General features: G+C 35.7%; 1 protein-coding gene and 1 long non-coding RNA gene across 10 annotated transcripts; one reads left to right on the top strand and one right to left on the bottom strand.

The window, feature by feature from the left end:
- Positions 1-223: 223 nt before the first annotated feature.
- On the bottom strand, positions 224-27,137 carry LOC100646584 (phosphatidylcholine:ceramide cholinephosphotransferase 2). 9 transcript variants are annotated; one of them, XM_003395069.4, is made up of 6 exons: positions 26,538-27,137; positions 8,230-8,606; positions 5,502-5,712; positions 4,929-5,203; positions 4,628-4,803; positions 224-4,505 (listed from the first exon to the last, which is right to left on the bottom strand). In XM_003395069.4, exons 1-6 carry the CDS (start codon positions 26,597-26,599, stop codon positions 4,350-4,352), a joined length of 1,257 nt encoding a protein of 418 aa, XP_003395117.1. In that variant the 5' UTR covers positions 26,600-27,137; the 3' UTR covers positions 224-4,349. The 9 variants fall into 9 exon arrangements, with proteins under 9 accessions (XP_003395117.1, XP_012163552.1, XP_012163550.1 ...); XM_012308162.3 differs by lacking the exon at positions 26,538-27,137 and adding an exon at positions 25,530-25,862; XM_012308160.3 differs by lacking the exon at positions 26,538-27,137 and adding an exon at positions 25,206-25,451.
- LOC125384946 lies at positions 21,900-24,106 on the top strand. The gene is made up of 3 exons (XR_007223805.1): positions 21,900-22,041; positions 22,108-23,326; positions 23,419-24,106. It is a non-coding gene; the product is annotated as an uncharacterized LOC125384946 (long non-coding RNA).
- Positions 27,138-27,216: the final 79 nt, after the last annotated feature.

Raw genomic sequence — 27,216 nt, forward strand, 5'->3', positions numbered from 1 at the left:
AAAAAACGTACAAAATTATTTGCTTGCGTTTATAAATTGGAACGAAATAGCGAATTGGAGTATATCAATGAATTATTTTTTCATTTCTTTTTTTCTTTACTATAGGTCATTGATGCAGAAAAGCGACCGTTGCAAAGTATATACCTGAAATTTATTATATCAACATATGAAAAAACGTAATAAATATTATAAATATAGAATATAAAGTATAAAGTAAAATCGATCAACTTGCTTTCGTATTTATTGTTACACGCTGCATGGATTCATGCAATGACGTAGTGTCCACGGTTCTCCTTCACAATTGAACAATCTTGAAGACATAATAGTAATGATAATAAAATTAATAATAATAATAGTAATAATGATAATAATAATCATTATACTTATGATAATAATAATATTTATATATATATATATATATTCTTTTTTTTCGTTATGTACATACGACCTATAGATCATCGACAACGGAAATCAAGGTTGTACATATTTGTCAGCCATAATCATCAATCGTTGATTAATCACGAATAGAATAGGATTTGTATTGATATTTTGTATACAGGCACAGAGAGAGACAGAGAAAGAAACACGAATAAATTCGCGAGTCATTGAATAAGCCTATAATTTAATCATCATCAGAAATGTTTCTCTTAGATCGATGAACAAAATTGTTATTTTGATTCGTTTTAATCCCGATCGAAATATTCGGATCGCGATTCATGGGCAGAAGCTTTCTTTTCAACTATAATTTTTTTTATATTTACAACATATATATATATATATGTATATATATATATATAATATGTATACGCTTAACTGATCTAATAGGATTATTGTAACAAGTTACCAAAAAATATCTACACAGTAAAAATATAGATATATATATATATATATATATGTATATACATATATAAACGCACATACACAGTATGTCGCTCGCTCGCGCTCGCGCACGCGTACGTGCATATTCGTATCTGCTTCTTTCTTCCTCCCTTTCTTTAAGTCTTTTTTCCTTTCTTTCTATCTTCTCCTTCTCTCCCATCATTCTTTGATACAACGATTTAGACTTTCTCTATAATTATCCTGACTCCTTTCCATTCACTCAAGAAGCGTATATATACATATATACCATCTTTTGTCTTTTTCTTTTTACATTTACCTATTTATCATGTGTGCGTGTAACATCATGTATCTCCTCACCCGAGTTTGCGTACGGATAGACGCATCTACGAACACGTGCATCATGGAGCACATTATAACGCGAGTAAATACGTGATACACTCGATGAATCGTTTACTTTTTTCTGTTTGGCTGATTCGATTGCGCTTATTAATATCTTTCTGGCAGATCGTGACGCGGTTACTCTACTGCTCTAACTTGGACTGACATCGCTTTCTCCTCATAATATTAGAGACTCGTGATATCTTTAGTCTATACAAGTTTCGTTCATGTATTATCAGTATTTATCTATACATGTATTAGTTTCCAAGCATGTCCGCCCAAAAAAGAACAACGACGAGATATTTTGCAAACGTATTTAGATATAATAGGCATAGTTCACACGTACGATAATCAGCGTTTAAGATTTCTCTTGACAATTACACGCTACGTGGTCTCTATGTAATAAATCGTTTCGATGGCCCGTGTATACCTATGCACACGTCCAAAAATATATATGTATGCCCGAACGATTCGTTTTGTCTTTTTTTTTTTGTTTTTTTTTTTCTTGTCGTTTTTTAAGTTTAATAACATCGTCGAGAATATTGCGTCACTTAAGAGTATCGCTACGAACCACATTTAATCTTATTAAAATATATATGTATATTCGATACTCGCATCTATACGAGTGTTTTAATCCCCTACGGTCCATTACATGTCATTACTATCAATTACTCAATCGTAATTTTAGAAACATCAGATTCGTTAAAACGACTTAGAGAACCGGAAGATTTTATAAAATTCATTTAAATAAAGCAGACCATAGAGGGTTAAGGAGAAATATCAATGGCTGTAATGGGCACGTTATGCGAATCGTTTCACGAATGTGTCTCGTTCCACGATCGAAAACTAGCACAACGACAACTCATGTCTTTTCTTTTTTTTCGTTTATCATCACAGACGGAAAGAGACTTAATTATATAAGGGCCAATAGATTCTATTCAATTCATCCCACTCTGACTATTCTTTTTTCGCAAAATGTCTTTTTTCTCTCTTTTGTTCTTCTTCTTTTTGTCGGTCGACCGTCAAATTCGTTCGACCGCGCGCGCATCGAAACGGAAAACAAGTTATGAAACGAGAAACAGGATCATCGGCCATACGTGTGGTTGTTCGCATCCACTTCGAAAGATGTTACGCACTTTGAACGTGCGTTACTGGAACGCTGACAATTCAGGCAACGGATAACGAGATCTTTGCACGAGCATTAACAATAAATCGCGTGTGCAGAAGACAACAAATCATTGACAATATCACTTAAACTATTCACAGACTTCACAAGTTTGACGCTTTTAATCACGACGAAGAATAATTTCCTATCATTCTTCCATCGTGCAATTATTTTCTCTCCCTTTATACAGATAATTGAGATTCGTTAAAACATTCTTCGTTTACGTCTACACATGGCTCAGTAGAAATTTCAAAGCGTTTTTGTGTTATCTATATCTCGGAGGAAAACAACGATAAAGCCGAAGAATCCTCCAACGAATAGAGGGGAGCGAGAATCGCGAGGAATTATTGTTGCGAGTTTACGAGATGCCAGAAAAACAGGAACAGAATGAAATCATACAAAGAACGAATTATTTAAAAAACACCTTTGTTAGACTTCATTTTGTTACAATTATTATTATTCAGAGATTCATTAGTGACAACACAAACTTTCTTCGCACGATTCGACATCTCCACATTTTCACGTATACGTGACAACATCTGGTGTATGTAAACTGTAAAGACGACCTTATTCCGAGAAATCACGAATTTTATTGACACACAGTATAACACTTGGCTTCTAATCATATTGACCGTAGGCAAGAAATTTCACGGATCTCGAACGGGAACACATTGCGACGCCAACGCGTCGATCAAGACGCTAAAAATCATAGCTTAAAAAATAGAGCAAAAACGTTCGAAAACTATTCTAAATACTGCTCCGGTTATGCGCGTATTCTATTGTCATCACAAAAGAAATTATATTCTCTGCCGCTACCTCGAAAAGTATTATTTTTTCCAATTGTTCTCTCTGTACTTGGTCCCACGAAATTGCACGATCATTGATTGAATTTTAAAACTATGCCAATCATCCACTAATTGTTTCTACGATAAAAATGCTCGTTTAAAAAGGGATTTCAATTTCGAGGGAAAGTCCTACAACACGAAAAACTAGAATATAGAAAACGAACGGCAATTGACCGATTAACAAGTTCGAAAATTGCAATTTATCCAGTTGACTTTCATCGGAATAAGGCATGCCGCTATGCATGTAAGCATAAAGAAAATGGTTGTTTCTGAAGTCGAAAGATTAGAATGCATTTCGAATAGATTAGCCAGAGGAAGGTCTCGCGGGAAACAAAACTTTCATATATTTTTCTCTTGTACCTTCTTCTATTTTTTTTCTTTTTTTTTTGTTATTTTATTGAAGTGACGCTTTTTTTCTCTTTTGTCAATTTTTCCAATGCGAGTCGTTGTTCAAAGGAGTAAGAGCTTATAAAAGAAATCGCCTGTTGCTTGTTAATGCTACGTTCAACAAGACAGTTTCGCATTTACCGCGCTCGACCGTATTACTGTAGCGTAACTTCTTTCCTTCTTTTTTCTTTTTACATCTAAGTATTTCACATTCGGAGTATCTGAAAATAGAGATATCTAGCATTTTATTTTATACACTAATTTGTTGGTAACTCTCGAATACCTCCCTCTACGTGAATTCATCATGAGACTAAATATCTCGATCTATCGTTTATCTAGCCTCTTACAGTGTATGTATAAGTCGTATCAAAATCAAGAAACAAAAATAGGTTTCGCGATTGGACGACAACGAACATGACGGTACAAGCATCTGTTTTCACTATCGTTCATGTTTTACAGTTTTTCGTTTTTTTTGTTGCTGTCAGTTTTGTTTTGTTTTTTTTTTTTTAAGGAAATGAACACCGCAAGTTTTCGTCAAGTCTCAAAAAGAGCAAACATACTCGTCTACAATGACAAGAACTTGCACACACATCTCTCGCACCACTCTCTAGTAAAGCTTTATCTTCACATTTTTGTAAGCCTAGATACGTATACATATATGTTTATATATATACAAATTACAACAAAGTAACTCCGTTGTTTGACAGCCTCTATCGCGAAATCAAATACAGACATTAACTGTCCCGATTAGGGTGCTTGGCAAGGAATCGTCGAGGCCAGGGTAAAGGCCAGTCGTATTGTCGTGGCACCGTGCCGCCCACGTTTTTCTCGAAATATTTAAAAATAGGGAACCACCAGAGTCGGGCCAAAAAGTTGTTTGGTTCATATTGCTGTAAATACATTTCAATATGTTCTTCAGTTTTCAGAATACATTATCTTTGTCTCTTTCTTTTCTTTACTTTTTTTTTCTAACATAAAAGTAGAGAGAATTCAACAAAACAATACAACTTACCTTAAGATGCGAATTATTAGCTAACGTATGATAGATATACCATAAGCGTGTAGTTACGTAGTATGCTATGAGGACGTCCACGGTATAATGTCCGTGAGCCACCAAGACCATAATTACCCCAACAAAAACAGTAATGCCCGCAAGCCAATGAATTGGTTGACACCTTCTTGGAGAATCTGCATTTTTAAACATTCTTCTAGATTCTAGATAATACTTCTTCATACTTCTTCATTTTCTAGATAAATACCTAGCACATTTTAACAAAATATAAATGTCTCCATAACATAGAGGAAATACTTACACTCCTTTATAATCAGGTAACTAAGTACAAGCACGACTGTATGACCGCTGTAAATGTAGTCCCCGCAGTAAGTGTGCTTGCCATTTATAGACAAGCCGAAGCCAGAAATGAGCTGCAAAACCCTTTTTATAACGATGATCGGACTCGTATTGTTTGCTTTAGGACTGCAAAAATACGTTTTGCTGGCGACAGGCAGTACCGTCACGTACATTGTGATACTCCTCATCATGTACAACAGTCCCATCAAGAGAAATATTCGCCTAACAACGATAAACCTAGAAGAATCAACATAAAATTTTGTAAAATAAAAATAATTTTAAATATCGCCTACAATAACATCCAAAAATTCGAAAATTTAATGGTATCTTTTTAGCTTAATTTAAGATAAAATGGAATTTAAAAAATGAAATAGATCTTAGACATTTGAGATAAAGCTAAAAGGATAACCATCTAAAAACTGTTGCAATATATTAATACTAAAATTACTTGTGTCCTATTTCTGACCCAAGCCTGTCGAGCAAAAACTTTAATTTACACGTATCGGTTTCATTGATATTCGTGTACAATACATACCTATGTTTATGAAAAATAATAAAAACCATCGCTGAGTTGGACATTATCATAATTAAAACTTCCGACACGTTAAGGGCCCAATCCTGAGCGGCGACATTGTCCAACACTATATCCGGGAGCGACCCATATGTATTTCGATCAGGGACTCGTTCGTGCACCATCGCAAGGGACGCAGTAGTCAATATGAAGTTCACGACCATGAACAGAAATCCTGCAACACCAATTACACTTTCATTAGAACAAAAAATTGCAAATTTCTAAATAAACAAACGAATTGAAAAAGAAACCTTATCAGCGATAACGAGATCAATTGAAATGTGAATTATTCATTCTAAAAATTTATAGTAACTTTGAAAGCACAATAAAATAACTTTGAACGTTCTTAAGCTATAATTCATCAGACTTACTTTAAAAACAAATATTATATCTCAGAAATAGAAAAATATAAGGATTGTATTTAAAACTAAGCAAATACTCTAATTTTACCACGTGATCATGAATCATAAAAACAATTTTATAATTTGCTTATATCATAATACTTATCATATCAATATGTACATAGTTTTTAATAGCATATGTATATTTTTTCAAATTATTTTCCAGATAATCCAATCATCGATCGACGACATGTGCCTTTAATCATTGACGTAACTAATACATAACAACACTCCAGAGAACTATACAATAGTGCATCGTTTAGCTTCCAAACAATAGTAGCCAACATGTATATCAGTCGGTTGAAAATAAACCGGTGATTCAAGCATGCGGGTCACCGCAGTTAGTCGTATCGTGCGCGCACGATACAGCACGGAGGTAACAGTCATCGTGGCGCAATTTATCCTTCTTTTTGTCGGTGAACGTACAGCTACTCCACTTTACGCGCCTATGCTTCTCTTATTCCGAAATTTCTAACCGACAACTCTCTCTCTGCCTCCCGCTTTTCTGGAGAATACACTTTTCTACTCTGATACAACGAATAACAATATACTCCAAAAATAAAACGCGGGCCCATGCTTACCATATGCTAGGTACCATATACTAGGTGTATTAAGAATTTATAAAAATTTGTACACTTTTTTTAAGTTAATTTCAAAGTTAATTTCAAGATCAATTTGTTTGATCAATTTTTTCAAAATAAAAGATTCAACAACCTCGTATGAAGTGACATTATAATAATTTATAATTGAACTGTTATAAAAGATGGTTCATTATTAAAGTTTTCCGCCCTTATTATGGAAGGTCTCTGAGAATGGAATTAAATATTCTATAGATTATTAAAATGACTCTTTGCATTAAATTATCTAGCTCGCCGTCTTATTTCACGACGAAGGAAGCAGGCAAACATGCATTTTGTTAAGAAAACGAGACAAATCTTCTATCATCGTAAGAAACTATTAATTATAACGTTATTTCGAAGACCACTTATCTTGGTGCACTGGGTATATTAATCAAAAGCTGCGTCGTGAAACCTGGTACAACAATAACACACATTCAGAGGAAGTGGCACGGTGCCAAAATTCAGCTGGTGCTCTGGCTTCCTACCAACAAGGGAAAAGCTTTTCGAAAGTCCACCCTCAAACTCGTTTCCTACATCCGCAAACATTCATGGAACAGTTTACAATTTAGTCTCCCAATAAGTTACAAAGGACAACGAAGAAATGGATCTGCGTCATTCATTAACATACCGGGTGATGTATTAAGACATGAATTCTAATGACCATTTCTCAAATTGAATCAAAACTTTCTCTACATCCATAACATGTATCTTCATATGTAGAAATTACTATAAGTTAAACTTAGAAAAGTTTGCTTGGTCCTACATATAAACTTGAAACATTCTATGAGATAAATCATATATTTATCCTTAACCCCTTAAAAGCAAAGATAAATTATTAATAAAATTATTAATAATAATAAGTGAAACAAAACACGTTTACGAACAATGCTTTCACCAATCGTCACATCGATAACAAGAAACGTGTGCATGATAATATGGTTGAAGAATCTTGTCACGCAACGATCTAGTTCAGAAACAGAACGAACCTAACGGACACCGAAGGTAGTTCGTTTTAATGACTCCATCGTTTTGGATTCATCGTTCAAGAACACATGATCGGGCATGACTCTGCATTAGAGCAGCGTTCGAGCAGATCTGCATCGAAATACCAGGCCACGTAGCGACCTCGATCTCGATCTCCACGGACACCCCGTCGTGTGAATGAAGCGTACATAGAGGAGAGGAGACCCAGCCCTAAAGAGAGTTCATTGCCGACGAAATTACAGGAGAAGTTTTCCTCAACTGTTCTCTTTACATAACTCGTTGTAGCACAGTATTCTGTTTGAAATTGCTTATCATCCCCACAGTATCTAATCAAAATTTTGTCACGTGACAGATATCGCTAGATTGAACGTTGGTCTGCAGTATAACGACGGCGTTTTCCTCGCACAAGAAACTCTTGCAATTTCATAGTGGACGTAAAATCGTATCTTCATGGCTATAGAGGCCTTAAAATCCCATCTTCCAAGTTAACAAGTGTTCTTCACGACAACTCTTCTTGATCGTTATGAAGAATCTCTACACGCCTGATGCTATTGTGAACGATACTCCTAGAAGAACAGTGACCTTCTTTCTCAAAAGGATTAATATTGTGCCTCAAGACATATGTTCGACACGTGTACCAGACTGTGTAAATGGGAAGTATAGGAAAGGTTCTGAGTTTATCCTTACCAAGAAACGTTTTCCATTTCTCTTTAGGAAAACGGGGCTCTTCCCGAAGAGGCGCAGGTATGTCGAGCTTAACGACACCATTTCCAGAGCCATTTGGTATGCCAGGATGCCGGCTAAGACTGTCGATCTTCTCGTCCTCGTCATCCACGTAATAGTCGGAACCGGATGCCACCCCGGACCACTTGTCCTTGCCCTTGGTCGGTGCACCAGGTAATAATGGCTGCCGTTGATAAATGTCACTCGATTGTGCCATTCCGTTGCTACTTCCATCAACCGTCGCCTCGACGTCCCTCTCGTGGCCCTCTCCGGCGCCCAATGGTCGATCGAAGCTTCCGTAATCACTGTGCAGACTCGTGACCTTGGGGTCCAATACCATCCTGCGAACAAAAACGGCAAGTATCATTGCAATTGCTTGTCGTTCCACGTGCTGATTTACTGAAAGCTCTTTCATGAGGAGTCGAAGGATTCCACGAACGATTCCATCATTTTTTTTTTTTTTTTTTTTTTTTCGAAAGGAAACCAGCAAATCTTGGCAGAGATACAAAGGTTTTCCTCTTTCTGGTTTAGTTTCTTCCTATGTCAGTCTCTAAGATGAAAGATAAGGTTGCAGCAAACGATAGTGTGGAATTTTTCGATCGACAATTATATTACGTAACGTCATAAACGATTAACTACCATTAAATTGGTGACTCCTTGAGATCGTGAAGTTCTTCGAGATTGTTTATGATAAGTCGAAACTGTTTTCTTTCAATTTTCAGCTTTTTTGACCATGAAATATTTTTTAAATAACGCGCTGTCTCTTCTTTCTGTTATTCTATACGCTAGAAATAGCATAAACATAGTACACAATAAAGATTTATTTTTAGATTGCGATACTATACCATTTCGTCAGAAAATCTTATTGCCTTTGTTCGACAAAATTGCATTGTTTTAAACAGCACTTATCTACAGAAACCCGGTGTATTTATCGGTTATGCGTTATTAATATATTCTTTATCTTTCAGAGAACCGAAATGAAACTTCGGCTCGAGATTTTCTAATCGAAGGCAGACGTGTACTCGCCTGTTGGGCTTCGTGAAAACCGCTGAACAACTGAACAATTTAATGGCGCCACGGAGAACGATCGGTATCAATCTAAATGCAGATGAACCACGATTATTTATAGACAGCTTGTACGCTGAATTCCAAACCATCCGGCTATATAGGAAACTTTTTCTTTGCCAACTATTCGATCAGGCTAGACATCTCTATCACAGCTTCCTACCTACTTTTTAACAATCTTTTCACCTACCAAGGAAATTCGTAGCTTGCTCTTTATAAGCAAAAAATCAGGGTAAACTGTTTTGTCTGCGTCGCTCGATAAAACGTTCGAGAAGTCCGCGTTTAACCGGATCATTTGACGCTGTACGATGCAGCCGGTATAACGTTCTACTTTTAGTTATCATCACGCTGCTGGAGTAAAAGGTTATCGTGTTAAGGATACGTGTCGACGTGGCTTGCTTTAAAAGCAACCGAGCCAACCAGGCTTTGAAATCCTGGGATGGGCGAGGCCAACCAGATATCCGGACAGGAAGTTTGCGGGAAGTGCAAAGACGTTCCGCTGGTAGTACTTAGCGTCCGTGATGATGGACGGAAATGTTAACCGTTACTAACATAACATAGCAATTTGTTAAAGGAATGCAGTGGCTCATGAAGGTATATATGTACTTGCATACTCGTAGAAATCTTTGCGAATATATTATGTGCGTTGTATAAGAAAAATTATTTGATATATGACGCAATATCACGTTTCTATCGAAGTATTTGAAGTGTCAATACGGTTATCATTTTTATATTGTTAAAATTTAGCACAATTTGATTTTGTATAGCGTATGATATGATAAGAATATCATGATCATAATGATAAAGAACCAAACAAAAATGTTGAGTTTGAAGATTGAAAAGTCAAGAAACTGTTCCATGAAAATGTATAAAAGTTATAAGATATTTGTTAGAAACATAGTACGTACAACATTGATGAGCCTCAATATTTAATACGACCATTGTTTTATGGATTTATATTCATTTTTTAACAAGTGTATATTAGCAGTAAATGTCTCCTAAGTTTCATATACGCTTCCAGGTTGATTTCAAATTCTGTCAGTATAATCATGATAGTACTAATGAAATGTCGACATGTTTTGTATAATACACATAATGCATCGTTCAAATATTTCGTGAGTCACTGTGTGCAGAAGAATAACATATCGTAACACGAAATAAGAAAAGAGAAAGAAGTACAAAATGAAAGAATGAGACAGGAGGTATATCCAAATTTCTCTGGCAATTTAAATTTCTTCGTTTATCGATTTTAACGTTACGCTGATTTGTAATTTTCAACGTTAATCGTTCGACTCGGTAGTAAATTCTTCCAAAAATTATTTCAAGACGGATCTATTATCTGATAATTCGAGTTTAATTAACTCCAAGCCAGGAGATTCCGCTCGTCAACAAGCAATGTGAATCATAGTTAATTACTGATTTATCTTTCGAAAAGGCGAGAACTCGTTCGAAAATGCTATCCCTCCCGATGACTCACTTTTTCTCATCTTTTTTTACGTCCGAAAGATCCTTTGCTGTTCGTGACGAGGCGTAAAACGATGCAAACGAAGAAAAGCTGATCCGTGGGTGGCACCCACCGATAAGGTGATTTCTTGTAGGCGGATCTCGCGTTCTGCGCGCTGAATAAAGCGATAAATCCTGCGCAGATAATTCGATGGCTGTTCGAACGACATGAAAGCCAGCGGTACTTTATACCGTTTGATAAGACGAGAAATTACGCATCAATGCCAAAATAGCACAGTAAGCTGAATTATCGTGGAATATTATTTTCAGTGTGCACATCCATAAGAAGTAATACCAACTAACAACCAACGTTTATGTAACTTCCTGCGGATTTGTGAGAATCTCTAGAGTCTCGATAAACGTTCAAATGGTACATTATTTTTGTATCTTAATGATTCGTCAAATTACTCTTAGTGATTGCTCGTTTGTAACATAGATAAACCCTTTTTTTACTACGCTTGTGAAATTAACGGCAATTAGGATTGTAGGCGGGAATTTATTAACAACGTCCTCTAGAGGCACGAAGAAGGAGAAATTCCAGAAACAATATCCCGACTTTTATGTGACCGTTCGCAGAGGAACTCAGGACTTAACCTCCGTAACCCGATAAGCGCCCAAATGAGACCTTTACGACGTGACGTCGTTCCAAACCAACGACCCTTTGACCCAACTGGAGCTACTCTATCGACGAGTTGCTTCACCACGTGGCAACCAAACCTCTCGTAACATTCGCCACGACTATCTCATGCTACTCGCGATAATCTCCACTTTATCTTCGTATTCCCTATCGGAAGATCTGGCATGAGATAAAGAGGAATCTAGAAAATTATTGGACCTAGATTCGAATCTCCATCCATCCCATTTATCATTTCTTGAATAGCCACTCCAACCTAGGTAGATGTTGAAACCTTTCCACTTTATCTTTGAAACTTTCGATCGCATAAATTTTCCTAGATAGCGTTAGATACAAAAAAAGAAAAACAACGTGAAATGACTCGCGCGTTCACTTAAAATTTAGAATATTTTTTTACGACAGCGACAAAAACTGGCAAGTTCAAAATGTCGAAAACGCGATGGTCGAAATCAATTTAAGTGAAAGAGTAATATACAAGTGAATGTTTAACTACAGAAACAATCACTGGAAAATAGTATAAAATAAGATTCTTCGTAGGTAACTTTGAATAGTTGCGAATATCCGGAATTTCTGTAAATAGTAAACGTAGTACGCTGCGAAAGTTCAATTTATAACAATTTGGATATTGATCGCATAACAAGTGCTTTCTTTCTCCATAGTTTTACGACAAAAATGCTTTCAGGATTCCACAAATCCAAGTCTCAATCAACTTAACTTGTATATGAGTCACGTCCAAAAAAATCTCAATGATCTACAAGACATCCATGTTGAGATCGAATGAAATAACGAACAGGTCTACCTCGACATCGAATCTTGTTGAATTAATCTCGATATCCTTGCTCGTTCCTATCGCGTTCTCTTTCACGAATGGCTCCTTGCTTTTCGCGAAGGCCGCTCCGAATAACTGGTTACTAAGCGTGGATAGAAATATTCTTGATCGAGCAACACGCGAAAAAGCATGCGTCAATTCATTTCTGCTTCGCGATCGTGGGCGTTGCGTTCCGATTCAAAGCGTTTCCGACTTTTTTTTCTTCTTCTTCCTTTTTAGTTTCTCGCTCGAACTGCTCTTAGCGATCGAAAGACTAAAAACACCGACAAGGATGCTCGACCGGGATCTCCTCGATTGCTTCCTGCTCGAATGCCTGTATCGAAGCTCGTCGGAAACTGGGTCATTTTTTACCTCCGTTGTCGACCGTTCGCATAAATTACACCAACTCGGAGTAGTGAAAAATATGTCACGTTACGCCGAGGAACCGATTGCCGTCTTAATATACGAGATGAGCGATAATTCGTAGCTCAAATACAATGGAACTCCTTTTGTAAGAACGAAATTTTAGTTAGCGCCCGATCAATCGATTCTCTGCACTTTCTGCGCTTTCTTCTTTCCCAATAGTTTAAGAATACAAGCAAAATGAATTTTGAAGAATACATAGTTCAAAAAGAAATTGATAATACACGTGCACTTGATTCATATCACTGATATCACGCAGTGTACTATTTCTGTCGCTGTTTATATACATGTTTCTTTTTATATAGATAAAATGGTTTATAGAATGTTAGAGCTTATTTGTCATCGATTGTTCGAAATGTTGACTATTGATATTAGAATAGATGGTTCGTTATCATCACCTATTCTTATTATATTCACAAACCGAAAAAGTAATTACTAGATAAATATTGATAGCAAATAAGAATTATATTTAAAGTCGCAATCTATAATCAAATTCCAAACGCCAATTATCGATGAGGTGTACACGTGTATTCAATTGACTTTCAAATGTATTTTTCTCCGAAAGAACCTTCAATGCAATTCTGTTATTCTCTGCTTTTGCCTTATTTTCAGCCATAGAATCTCCCTCACTCCACTTATACCACGATTTATGGACGACGATATATAAACCGGTGCGCAGTGCAGTTCCGGTTACAACGGAGAAATCTTGGATGTCTAAAAAAGAAAAAAAGAAGAAGGGATTCGCCTCACGTCGAGTGAAATATAACAAAGTATTCCGAATAAGTTGACTCCGTTGACTTCCGGTGCTTCAAGTCCCGTACACACAAAGCATACTTCAAAATTATGTAGATTATAAATGACCCAATTCCCATCTCGCAGACTGTACTCGCAACTGTTGCCGTCCTTCGACGATTAATCTACTTCTGCCATGCAAGTGTAACTCGCGGAAAATGCTATTTTCCGTTTGTCGAATAAACAAGCAAATAAAATGATAAATGCGTCAGAGATTCTAAATTATGCAGAGAAATACGAATCTTCATACAATCTTCTGTATCGTTTCAAGAATGTGAGAATTTATTTTTTGTAGGCCGCACAGCGTTAGGTCTATTGTGCTTTCATGCACGTTCTTTCGATTTTCCGACCGCGTGCGTAAGTATTTAAATTTAGTTCCCGCTACTATACGGCGAGTCATTGTTTATCAGCTGACGAAAATGTAAGAAGATTAGTCAAGTTTAGCCGAGACACCATGTATATATTTCCTGTTGTCACCGTCACGTTGGTTCATTCAGAGTCGTATTGCTCAAAAACGATAACGCGAAAAAGATGGTCGCGGTGTTTTAAAATATTATGTAAAAGATTACCGTCATAACTGCTTTTAAACATGCGAACTATCGGTTATGAGTGTTTCTTCCGAGAAAGATAATACATATATAACATTCTAGCGTTTCATTAATTTTGTTTAGCTTACAAACTTTTATCGACGATTTAGATGATTAATATCTTAGTGAACAATTAAAGAAGATACCGAAATTTTGATGAATTTCTCAGATGGCTTTGAATGTTAATAATGACCAGCGTAATCCTCGTAACCTTCAGAAGATTTCACGCGCCAGGTACACAACAATGACATAATCTTTATGGCCCTCATGGTCTTCGAGCGACTTTCAATCATCTCGACGACCTCGTAAAGCTGCGTCCGAAAATTTTACAAAACAAAAAGGATACCTTTATTCTAACGGAAAACATATGGAAACAAAAATCACCGGAAATATATCGTCTTGTTTCCATGACGGTTTCTTATAATCTAAATTATTGCCAAAACACACCGCAACAAACAAAATTATATCGCTTTTTTTCCTTTGGCAAAGAACCCTGCGATATAATAATATCAGCTTTAATAAGCTTTAAAAAAATATAGGTTAATCAATAATTTAGAAAATAGGATATGCAGTTCCATTTACGTACAATATTCTATGTGCCGGTAGATTTGAATGGTGCCAGAAGAATTAACGCAATCCAACGATTTTCCTAAGTTGTCTTGGTACATATCGTACTACTAATCTCCAAAGGATTAAAATGAATAAAGGAATAAGAACGAATCACACGAACAACTAATTTCCCTGTAATAATTAAATTAATCACCTTGTAACGAGAGCAATAGCTCGATCGGTAGATGCCGCGAATAACACGATGACGCATGGTTATAATTAACGATGAGCGCGGGAACGACAAAGAAATTATTGTCCGCCGATAGGAGGCTTCCCAAGTTTGCAGTTCGTATTAGGGTTAAACCTGTCAGCCGATGAATTCGTATGATTGCATTTAGCAAATCGCAGGAGCAAAATAGATCGAAGTAAACCAGCCGGCCGGCCGGTCGGCCGGACAACATGGATCCCTTGATTCAGCACAGACCGAGTAAACACAAATTTATTAATCCATTTACACACGGTGATGCTTTAAACAGTCCTACCACAGCTTTTAAGATGATATTTTAGTAGTCGATGCAAGTGCTTCTAAAATTACGCGTAGCAAGACTCGATGCTTTTCCGAATTAGTTTGTTTATCTAATAGACTGTGAACTCAATTGAAAAAATAGGACTAAGAAGAGAAGAGTAGAACAGGGATTCGTTTCATCCGTTAAAGGTCAGAATTAGTACTTTACTATATAGCACTATACTTTAGATGTTATATATATTTATGTATCTTTAAATTTCCTGTAGATGCATGAACATCCGCAATATACTTACGAGAAAGCTCGTAAGCTTGCCACTCGTTAATATCGAATTCATCGAAACGTTTCTCCAAGAAATATCGATAGAATAGAAAATGAAGTCACAAGTAACAGGATTTGGCTCAGTTTCAATCACCTAACTCGCTATTGTGGAAAATTCAGGGTGGAAAAATACCACACTATATGGATAGATAATATTTCAAATACATTTAGCTATGTATGAAGGTATTTACGAAATATCGAACCAAGTATATTTATATTTGCTCAAGCTTGAACATCACCTTGATCCAAAGAACCAAAATACATCTAAGACTAGTCAACACTTGATCCTATCTATTTACTTCTGATCAAAGATAATTCTATGCTCTGTAGAAATAGCAATTTATCATGTTAGATTAAAAGACCGATTCTATTAAAAAATCCACGTACATGACAAACCAGGCGATGCTTCCGGGAGAGAATTCACGTTTCCGACGAAGGGTCACGTAATTCTTCGTGGTAAGCCAAATAAAATAGCTTGAGCCGATTGTTCCCAAGGTTTTCCATTCTATCCTTTTTCCACGTCGTTGGTCGATTTCGAATCGATATGAACATTCTCGAAATTGAAACCGTACCGTATCGAGCAACTTTTACCGTCAACATGCCGGGGAAACCTGCATTCTTAGCGCATGACTGTCTTTTATCGGATATTGAAGCCCGAGGAGTCAAGCCGCTATTATTTTTTCACACAAATCTTTTCGAAATATTTATCATCGAATTCGTAAAATGCAACGACAACGAGTGATGTAACCAGTTATTTCCTATCGATTCGATGCTATATACAAACGAAGTGTATAGAACTATCGCTATTAAAGAGACTTTAGCAACAGGTTAATAAACCATGGAACTATACAATCGTATTTATTCCGAAACTAATAATAAGGAACAAATAAACATAATAAACGTAATAAACATAAGGAACTGTCGTAAAACTAAGCAATTCGATTTGACCACTAAGACCATTAAGTGGGATAAAATACCTTCGAGTCAAAATGTTCCTTATGATTATTGCTCCATCAGGTAAAATGTGGGGAAACGTAGATTTTCCCATGTTTCCCGAGATTTTTACCTGCAAGCAACCGGTGGTGGAACGACCAACACCCAGCAAGAGTTTTCCTCTGCGACAACATCGTTATCGAACTTTACTGGATCTACGACTACAGATCAGTCAACATCTCCGCACTGGGTTCACTACTTTAACTCAGTCAACATATATCTAATTAATATGTAATATTAATACGTAATCATCTTGTCTACAATTGTTGTTGGAATAAAGAATACATTATAACCTGTTACCTCAGCGTTATAATTAATTCAACTACCTCTATTATCTTAAACGAAATAAGGGATCGGTCAGTTTCGTGGCGTCGATTGTAAAATCGTAACGTTGACGCGTTTCCTTGAGATTGCGTCTCCTCGCGAATGTTCGACAAAAACTCGCGGAGGAGTAAAAGTCGTGAAACTTTCGCGTGAAAGACAAACAGCCTAACTAGCCGATAAAAAGAGTACTCGCTAAAATAACCGGACACGATGGAAAACGAAGAAAAAATGTTGTCAAGATATCTATTCTACCAGCGCGACTGAGAAAATTATAAAATAGAAAAATATTTCCATGTATTACGTAGATTCTATATTAACGTGTATTTCAATTACCTTCTAACGTCGAGCACTATGCCAAATGGAACATCATTTGCGCATCTTATCGAATAACTTTTAGATTGCACCGCCTCATTTTCCCGACGAACCAGTAATTCTTTACTTCTACCCGTAACTGCTTTCTCATGAACGTCCATGAGGCGAAACAAACTAATCTGATTCGTTCCATCAAATGTCGTTCCATCATCATGTTCATCATCCTTCGAAGCAATTGCAGCACATGGACTGCTCGTTGAACAATTCGATCGAGCCCAATCGAGCAAGCTGAAGCGATTCAACATCGTTCAACGTTCGACTCACACGTTATTTAATCACCAGAGCTAAGAACTTTAAACCCGTAGCAAGTAATATTTTCGTAGGCCATAGAAATACTGACGGTTTAATCATTTATAATCCGCAACATCGTCGTGATGCAGACGGTGACACAGAAGATACAAACGAACCATTCGCCTGTATAGGTAGGTATCGGGCTTATCAACTCGAATATATCGCAAAATGCACAACGATAAAACATAACGTAAATAACAGCAAACGATTACTTCGATCAAACTTTCGTATCGAATACCGTGAAATCGAGCAAGAAAAATTAAAATGACCAACCAATCCAAAATTTTATATATATATATATATATATACTTGTGTCGTTTGTACAGATAAATTAGAATTTTAAGAGAAGACAGAAGAGAAAACGAATTAAACGGTGTTGATCGAATTGGAAAAATAATTCAGGGAATGAACCGCTTCGAGAATGGTAACAATGAAAGACGGAATAAATATTTATCGTGATCTCTTTCGCGAACGATCGTTGCGCTTTCCAACGCACAGCAGAATGCATTGAGGGTAACTGGCTTCTTCCACGAGCAATTAATTTTCTTATCGTTGCCAGGCAAAGTTTTCTCGATACAATGAGCCGATTAAAAAACCGATAGTCTAGCTAAACGATTGTATAGTCAATGTGTGTTCCTTCACCACTGGTCGGAGATATTCCTTTTCTTTCTAGTTCTAACAAGTGTTTTGGTTTTGGAATTGTATATTCGAAGAAAATTCGATATCTTTTGCTATTCTATCAATTTTTTATTAAAACTGAACAGTATTGTATACAGTAGGTCAGATAGCTTTCACTTGGCACGATGATGACAGATTAAGAATCACCTGTCGTAAAACAATTAGCTTATGCTTTCGATAAATTGTGGAAATGCAATTTTATATAACTTCTTCCGATAAAAATATATTGCAGAGTAATATTGAAAATGGGATGACTGACACATATATAATTTCCTAGCGTCATTCGATAAATGTAAAGAGACAAGATGGAGAAAAACTATCAATTTATAAGCAAGAACTTCCCCTCGATATATAAATCCTCATTTAACTCTAAAAAAAGAAAAAGAATATTTATATTATAGGTAACTAGGCAAATCCTAAATATATATAACCGATAAATTGTCAACTTAAATATATCTTTCACAGTTTCTTATATGATTACTAAGTACAAAAAAGATTTAATTGAAATAGTAGCCAACAACAAAGTAAAAGCGAACAATAGAAAAACAGATCGTAGCAGACATTGATTTAATGTTAAAGTTACATAAATCACCTCTATACGGATCGATAAACAGTATCTGTTATCTAAATGATCGGTTACATCGCTGATCGTTTATGTCCGATTTAAACTTTCAATTGTAATTATTATCTGGATTTCGGTAATTGTCACATACCTAAGCAACATTGGCGTAACGTCGCGTGAAATCAAGAAAGATGCAGCCAACGAGGTAAGCAACAATCGATAAGGCACAACGCAGATACTATAAGAGGTATTGATCCAGCTGCATATTTCCAGATCACCGCAATTCTAGAACGACACAGACGTAGCTGGCTTGGACAAGAAAAATCTAGAAGTTTATACAATTACGCAACAATTCGCCATATTAAACTGCAACATGTGCACAATTACAAAACATCCGTGTCGACGTTTGGCGCCGTCGTAATTGTCCAAATAGCTAGTCGCGCACAGGAACCATCGTAAAATAATATACATATTCCGAGTACATTCGAAGAATTCTAAAATTCCAAACAAATTACTAATCAATCGATATTAAATAAAATGAAGAGTGTATGTATATCATATATATTATATATATCATAGTTATAGTTTATATATAGACCGGCCGTTTCGAAACGATAAGATCATCAACGGTTCAGAAGATATTAAAGGCAATTAAAACCAGATTACGAACTGTTTTAACTGAATCTTTTAGCGATAATAATGATTCATGTCTGATAATGATCAAACAAAATTGGTATGCACGTTAATCTCGCCGCTAATGTTAAACAATCGTTCCTTAAAAGTATAAAAATTTCGAAACATTAATAGAAAATTTTCTGAAACGTTAATGAATTTCTTAATGAGTTCAATGTCTTATAGGTCCAATACATCTACTTCTCAGTGCATTAATCATAAGAAAATAGTTCAGCAGACGCGAGACCGCAGTATGACGAATGTAAAATGCATCCAACAATAACGTCATCGCGACAATGATTCCGGTACGGCGCGGAAACTCGGAGTTCATTGTAAAAGACGTATTTACGTCACACCCGATCTGTGACTCATTTCCTCTTTCCCAGTAATTGATTCACAGTTCCACCTACAATAATTGACATTCGAATTTTCTATTACAGGCTCAAACAGATCGATGAATCGACAGGTGCACAATTTAAAACAAAATTTAAAAAAGAAGAGATCGAAGTCTATTTTTTCCAACAAAATATTTTTCTTTTTATCAAGTTTTATATTTTATTTTCAGTGTATTAATGATATGAAATTCAATGTACTTTAACCTAAACAATTGTTATGTAAATGCTATAATAAATATAATGATATGCAAATACCTTTTCTAGTCACTATTTATGTACAAGTTCCCGTGAACCTGTGGCTCCTAATATTTCCTATATTTAAAAATAGCTTTAATCTGTTTCGAAGTATTAGATATTGCGTGGTCTCTTATCGAGACAAGTAATCACGATCACGTGACCGAACAGTCTACGTTCAGAGAATCTGATATAACTTTAATCACGCTATCGCTATCACATTGTATTTGACCTCACCATTTATCATCGGTTCAACGATTCCTAACTCAGTGCTCAATAATGCACGCCGTAAATTCAGATCGCACCGTACACGCGAATTGCTTCCTTAAGACTAGTTAAACTATCCTGATACTTGTTTTCCAGTGTCATACACACATCTACAATCTAAACGATTAATGATTTTACACATATATAGGCTACTGCGGCATACATAAAGTGGCTCACGAAAGTATTTAACTTACTGTAGAAAACTTTTATGTGCATATTATGTGCATCGTATAAAACATTTTGAAACTTCATTAACACTATATATAATGAGACGCGACTGCCATGATTATATTAGTTAAATTTAAAACTAATCTGAAAATGTATATAAAAATTACAAAGTATTTACAGCATTTACTAAATATATAATATACGGCATGAATAGCCACCTTAAACATATAATAAGTGCTACAAATGACCTACCTAAATATCGAGGCTTATTAATATAATGGGTAATTGATTGCATAAATATCTATGATCTCTGAGAAATATTATATATACTTTATCTACTATTATATATGTTGTAACTTTCATGTACATTATCAAACTTATTTCAAACTTCACCGATATTAACATGACAATTCTCACTATAATGTTAATAAAATTCGAAAATGTTTTATGTTACATATATAATGTATTCATAAAATATGTCGTGAGTCACTATATACATGGTACTGTACTAACGACGGTCCCAACTTTTCCTCAATTTCTCGCATAATATAGGTATGTATCGATTTCATTCTATAGACACGGTTTCAAGTATGAAGCACTGTTTCTGACAAATGCAAAAATCGTGTAGGATGAGCACCAATTGTTAGACGAACGAATAAATCAATGCCAATAATTCACAGCCAAGCGCATCGTATCAACTAGTATAGCAAATTTACGATCGGTTATATACGTTTCTAAGTTATCTAAACAGTACTATAACATTTTTAAAAAGTAAACGATAGTTCTTTTCGGACAAACTCAACTTTGCTTCACCTTGACGCTCTCTAAACTTCAAAACACGCAGAAACAAGTTATGGCACAACAGTCAACAAAAAGCGATATTTTCAATTCTTTCTCTATATGTAATAAAGATATAATATTACAAACTTACATTTTGTGGTGATACAAAAATACGTCGTATTTCGATATGAATATTTTTTTCCAATTTGCATTACACAATTGAATTATATTAAATATATTTCTAATCGTTAATGACATTGTTTTGGCTTGAACTTCGATATGCCAACTAGAATATTTGTCACACCTTGCCAATAAGTTACACTAACGCATTGTGTTGCCTCTATCGATCATTCCTCATTTTTTCAAACACACGTTTTCGTAACACATACAAATCTAACTATAAACAAAAGATAATTACTTTCTTACGTAAGTTACCGATGAATAAACGTCCTTCGCTGGTATGCAAAGACATCCATAAAAAAAAACGTTACTTTCAGGGAAGACTGTCGACGAATAGTCACTGATAATACGCATAAGTAATAAATGTTGTTGATAATACGCATCAAAATTTATTGGACGTACATATTGCAAGTGCATCAGTATCGATGCAAGAAAGAAAAAGAAGCGAAACGAAATCTGTTTAGCAGCAATTCTATCTACTTACATGTCCAGCAAAATAACAGTTTGCACCGGTCTCATGTTCGTGTGCTACGTAAATAATACTACTAACCGACAGAGCTTGATAATTAAGCTAGAAAAAAGAGGAAAGACATAAACAGAGACCGAAATAGGCACAATATCCACAAGAGAGGGAAATACACTAGATACGTTATGGTACGTGACTATGGTAGACTAGCGACCGCATTATTAAATATAATACTATAACATCCTTATGTGCAGCTCAATATGGACACGATTAGTTTCCTTAATAAATCAAAATACTTGGGAATCGAACAAACTATTGTTTCGTATACGATCTGGAATTTCATTGACGCGTAAACATTGAGGGAGTGCCAGTAAATAGGTTGGCATTCGTCGAATGCATTAATCGTGAAATTGACGAAAAAAGAAAATATGTGTACGAAAGGCAAAGATCGTGAAAATATATATATAATTACATTTACACCGTTTCAGAAAGATGAAAGAAGTAAATTTTGACACATGTTACTAACGATACTTTACGTACTTGATGTCTCGAAACTTTTCGACGAAACTTAATGGTAATCGTTCACATAAATCCACACCATTAACAGTACTTGATTTGTCACTTGCACAAGTAAGAAGGAGATCACCTTAAGACTGTCATGATTTCCGTGACGAATGTCCAGCAACACAGCTTTAAACGAAGGAGTCCGAATCGACTGTACCAAGGTCTCGTGAAAGGTGCGACACCAAAAACTACCCGAATCACGTAACTGCGACTACATTACTCGGCCAGGTTTGGAGGTCCCTGCGCGATTCACGTTACCGACAGTACTTCAAATAACTTTATTTTCGAAGAAATATATAAACAAGAACGTTCTGGGAAATCTACACTGTTTAAGCACACAAATATCGTCAATAACAGTAACTGTAACTAAATTCATATCGAAGAATCAAGATTCAAACGTCGAATACTTCTCACGGTACAATTTTTGATTTACATTAATCAAGTGAGAATCACAGTTGGCCGTACAAGGTTTCATGAGAAGCACGGACGCCAAAAATACACTGCGAGAAGTAGCAACGTAGGTAAGCAACTGAGAGTCAAATGATTCGTACTGTTCTCTGGTCAAGCCGTTAGGTGCACGTGTACCCAGAGAAGCAAACACGCACGCGCGCATTCGAACATACACAGGTGGTTCAGAGGGATCTTGCCTTTACCTCGTCGCCCTTCGACAGAGGACTAAGACCGATCGATCACTTGCTTCGAAGAACGTACCACGCACAATACGCCAATTCTAACAAAAATTGCCATTCTGCTTGTTTAACACATTTTGTTTTTAACACTTCACTCCCAGCTTTTCGTTGCACTTCCGAAAATTTTGTAAGAAACTGTACAAACAAACTAGGAAGCAATTATTAACCTTATTACCGGCTCTTCAACTACCAAACTGTTATATTGGGTATAGTTCTCATGGTATGTATGGTACAAGATCCTCTTAAAAATGTAAAGCTGAATAATTATAATTCTTTGTCACTAAAACTATTGTAGAATTATATCTTTCGTAGAACTACTCTAACTACCAATCGACTTACATGAAACACGGTAATTACGAACCGCGGTTAAGGCGATTTCCCGGAACATAGGAGACACCGTGCTTAATGTTTCACCAGCGAAGACCACAGAGAAACTACTCGAAAGGTTCGAGTTTGACATATCACAAGAAACGAGGACTTGGATGGTAGGAGAGTTAGATGGAGGCGGGTAAAGCCCTGCAGCGTGCATTAGGTTTTATGACTGCCAAGGTCAGCTGCTTTCCATAAGAATGGCGCCGTGAACATCTCAACAACTGCAGCTCAATTAGTAGAGGAACAAGCACCAGCTTAATCCAGATATTATTAGCATTCTTCCATAAGAAAGATTTTGCAAGACAAGTATATATATTCATGTTTTGCGATTTTCCAATGGTTACGCAGCTCAACGTTCTTCTGGAAAGATGGAACATTATCTGACACTAATACAAAAATTAAATTAATATATTCGATTTAGAATCTAAATAGAAGAAAAATTTCTTAAGAAATACCACAAGAGATATTTGAACATATGAACTGAATTGTAGTGATATTGGAATTAACGTCTCCTCACGTGCGCCCTATGTATATGGAGCTCTCGAATTTGCTCTCAACATAGAAACTTTGTAAATTACAGTTTTATAAATCCAGTTATAAAACAAATAAATTTTATGGTTCACTTCAATTAAAGTTCCTGAGTTAACCGTTACAACTCTAAATAACAAATTCCTAAACGATTTTCATAATAGAAAATTTTAATGTATCAACTGTTACTTCTTATGACAGAAGTAACAGCACATCACGATTGCTTGAAATTAATATTATGACGGTTATCGACCAGTTTTCGAACGAAACATCTGTCTAGGGGGAAAACATAATCAAATCACGTGTTCGACCACACGTGCTGCCACGTCTTACAATTAGTAATAATAGATACGCGTAAATTTCTTTCTTATCTTCATCAAAAACAGTGTATATAAGCCTGATTGGCTTTTTATACATTATTTTTTAATAACATCTAATAATTGTATATTGGAGCAGTTGATAATGAATCCAATCGATAAAGTAGTAAGTTTGTTTATAAAAAATCATTATGCTTGAAGTGACAATATGATGATATATAAAAAAAATAGTTGGATTATGAGTGAAAATGGCATAGCTGTCTTTTAATGAGTTAACATAGATGAGTTAAATGCATTAAATCCTTCAATTCACTGAACTGTGATACTACAATAATGCATCCTATCCTATACTGTATACGCATACGTAACGGTTTCATGCTTACTCCGACGAAAGCAACAAGAAAAGCATGCACGATACAATTCTGAATTTGCATGACTTGCATATTTATCGCTACAAACATGAACAAACATTATTATGAATATTTCGAAACATTAATAAACTTAACTAACACTGTATCGATACTAATATGTTTGAAAAATATTACATTCTACACTGTTACAACTTTATATAACGACAATGCTATATTTACATGTAAAGTGAACAATTACTCTAACTACTTTGAAGTGTTGGAAAAGACATAAGTAGGATAGTACATACTGCGAACTCGAAACAAAATTGTGTCGTACGTTACAATATTAGAATAAAGATCATTAATTTTAATGTGTTCATCATCGCAACATGATTGTTTACAATCTGAAAACGTATAATTTCGAGACACACTCATTTTATCTATTTAACGACATACGTAAATATCTCATTTACGACATACGTAAACGTTGAGAAAAACAGTATCGATACCTGTAGATCAAATATCTGCATACCTTGTTAAAGCACTGGGCAATTCAACCTTGACAGGCAATCTTAACTTGTGCATTTTATTTCTACGTATGCACACACTACTTTACGATTTCAGTTTTATCTTTTTTTTCTTTCACTACGAGCAACGTGCTACAGAAGCGTGCGATTTACGGCAAACAATTGTAAGAAAAAACATAACCAACAAACGTGGGTCTCGACTTTCCTCGAATTGGACAATGTGTTCGCGCGTGAGTGCAACAGAAAGGCAAAAAAACACATGTATCAAATAACACGTAAACTAACCAACAATACTTGAAAGGGGAAGAATTCAAGTGAATAACTTTTACATGGGCACTTGGATGGCTAACGACTCCTTTCTGGTTCACAATCTTTCAGGGATGGTTGAAGACTAGATCTACGACGCAAACTCATATCGCGATCACTTTATCATTTCAATTTAGATGACCGGCCGTACGATGTTTGTTCATTACACTCACTGCCCACACTCAACGTTTTTATGGGATCCACTGTGTACCATGCAGTTCCAGAAAATTGACACTTAAACAAAAAAAAAAATTGAAGATGGCGTCAACCAAAGGGCTGTGAAAATGTAAAACGAGAAGAACTGGTTGAGAAAGCCAAAGCGTTCTGAATCATTGTTGCATTTTCCTTCTGGTACAAGCCATCACATTCTTTAAAGCGACACGCGCATAGCGGCGATTCCTGTAGTCGATTGGAGTTTACTACCAACAGTTGTTAATCGTTGACTTTATCGACTTGTGTATTAGCGGTATATTCAAATGTATTTTGAAAATTTTCTTATTGGTGTATTCATTTTCTACATCATCGCAAAATTAATTGTCAAATAATTGTTTTAAAGCTATAATATCTATATTTAAAAGCATAATAATAAATACTTTTGTATAAAAGTCTATAAAAATATAAAATGAATATGTATCTTAAATTTACACTTTTAATAAATGAACAAAAAATTGAATCTTTTTTTTAAAAGATATTAATTAGAAAATACTTACAATTAAATGATTTCCAATCAAATTTAACCTTATAATTATTATATTTAGAAATTAATGATAGTTGATATCTGTTCCTAACAAAATTAACGTTAATATTGCTATATAATAATTGGTCATATCTTTTGTCATTCATTAGACTTAACTTTAAATGTTTGAACACAAATCTCTTATCATGACGGATATAATATAACACAATACAATTATCTAACACGATAAGAAGACATTGATGTTTAAACATTATATAGTTAAATAATCTTAACATTAGTGACAAGCACTAAAAGCATAAGCAGCTTATTCGGAAATCCGCGTTCACTTACTTACCTAAGCAACGCTTTCCTCCAGCAGTTATCCGTTTCGATTACAAGCAGCTGAAATTTCATCATATACGTCGACGTCGCTCAAGACATATAATATCGTCGAACACGTCGATTGATGCTCGTTTTCGAACACCAAATTTAGAATATTTTTTCAACTTTCTGTTCACAAATTGTATGCGTATGTTTCTGTTCAGGGCGCGACTCGTGGACGACCTAATTCACGGCTTATCGATCAATCAAAAACAAAGTGCTCGTAGAGATAGACGAATAACTAACGACAAAGAAAACACATCGCGGACCTCTGTAAATTCCCTTTCAGTCCCCGAATATCGTTGCACGTTGTTCCGAAATTTCGATCACGATATATACATATATATCGAGCACCAGGACATACCGCGGCAGAGCTCTTCTTCGTTTTTTCTCTCTGTATCTTCTTGTTAAATGTCCTTACGATCTCGTAGGCGTTTAACTTTCTTGAAGAAATACTCCGCGGATGGATACCACGGTCGCATTTCGTCTCGTTACAGTGAAACTCGAGTTGTGAACGAAAAGACAGTGGAGCTTTCGTCGAGTCTCCACTGGAAAGCCTATAAGCGGCGCCGCGCACCAGGTCATTTTGAAAAGCGCAAGCGCTCTTTCATAGATCGCGCTTTTCTTATAGGCGACTCGATGGACTGATGGCA

The sequence above is a fragment of the Bombus terrestris genome, chromosome 4, assembly GCF_910591885.1.
Source record: "Bombus terrestris chromosome 4, iyBomTerr1.2, whole genome shotgun sequence".
NCBI lineage: Eukaryota > Metazoa > Arthropoda > Insecta > Hymenoptera > Apidae > Bombus > Bombus terrestris.

Excerpts from the sequence above, each read along its gene's own strand:
- LOC100646584 (XM_012308159.3), bottom strand. The coding sequence starts at position 17,405 with ATGTTGAATCGCTTCAGCTTGCTCGATTGGGCTCGATCGAATTGTTCA. Across the intron at positions 5,713-8,229 it reads GAAATGGAAAACGTTTCTTG|GATTTCTGTTCATGGTCGTG; the intron begins GTAAGGATAAAC and ends TTGGTGTTGCAG. Across the intron at positions 4,804-4,928 it reads TTACCTGATTATAAAGGAGT|ATTCTCCAAGAAGGTGTCAA; the intron begins GTAAGTATTTCC and ends TTAAAAATGCAG.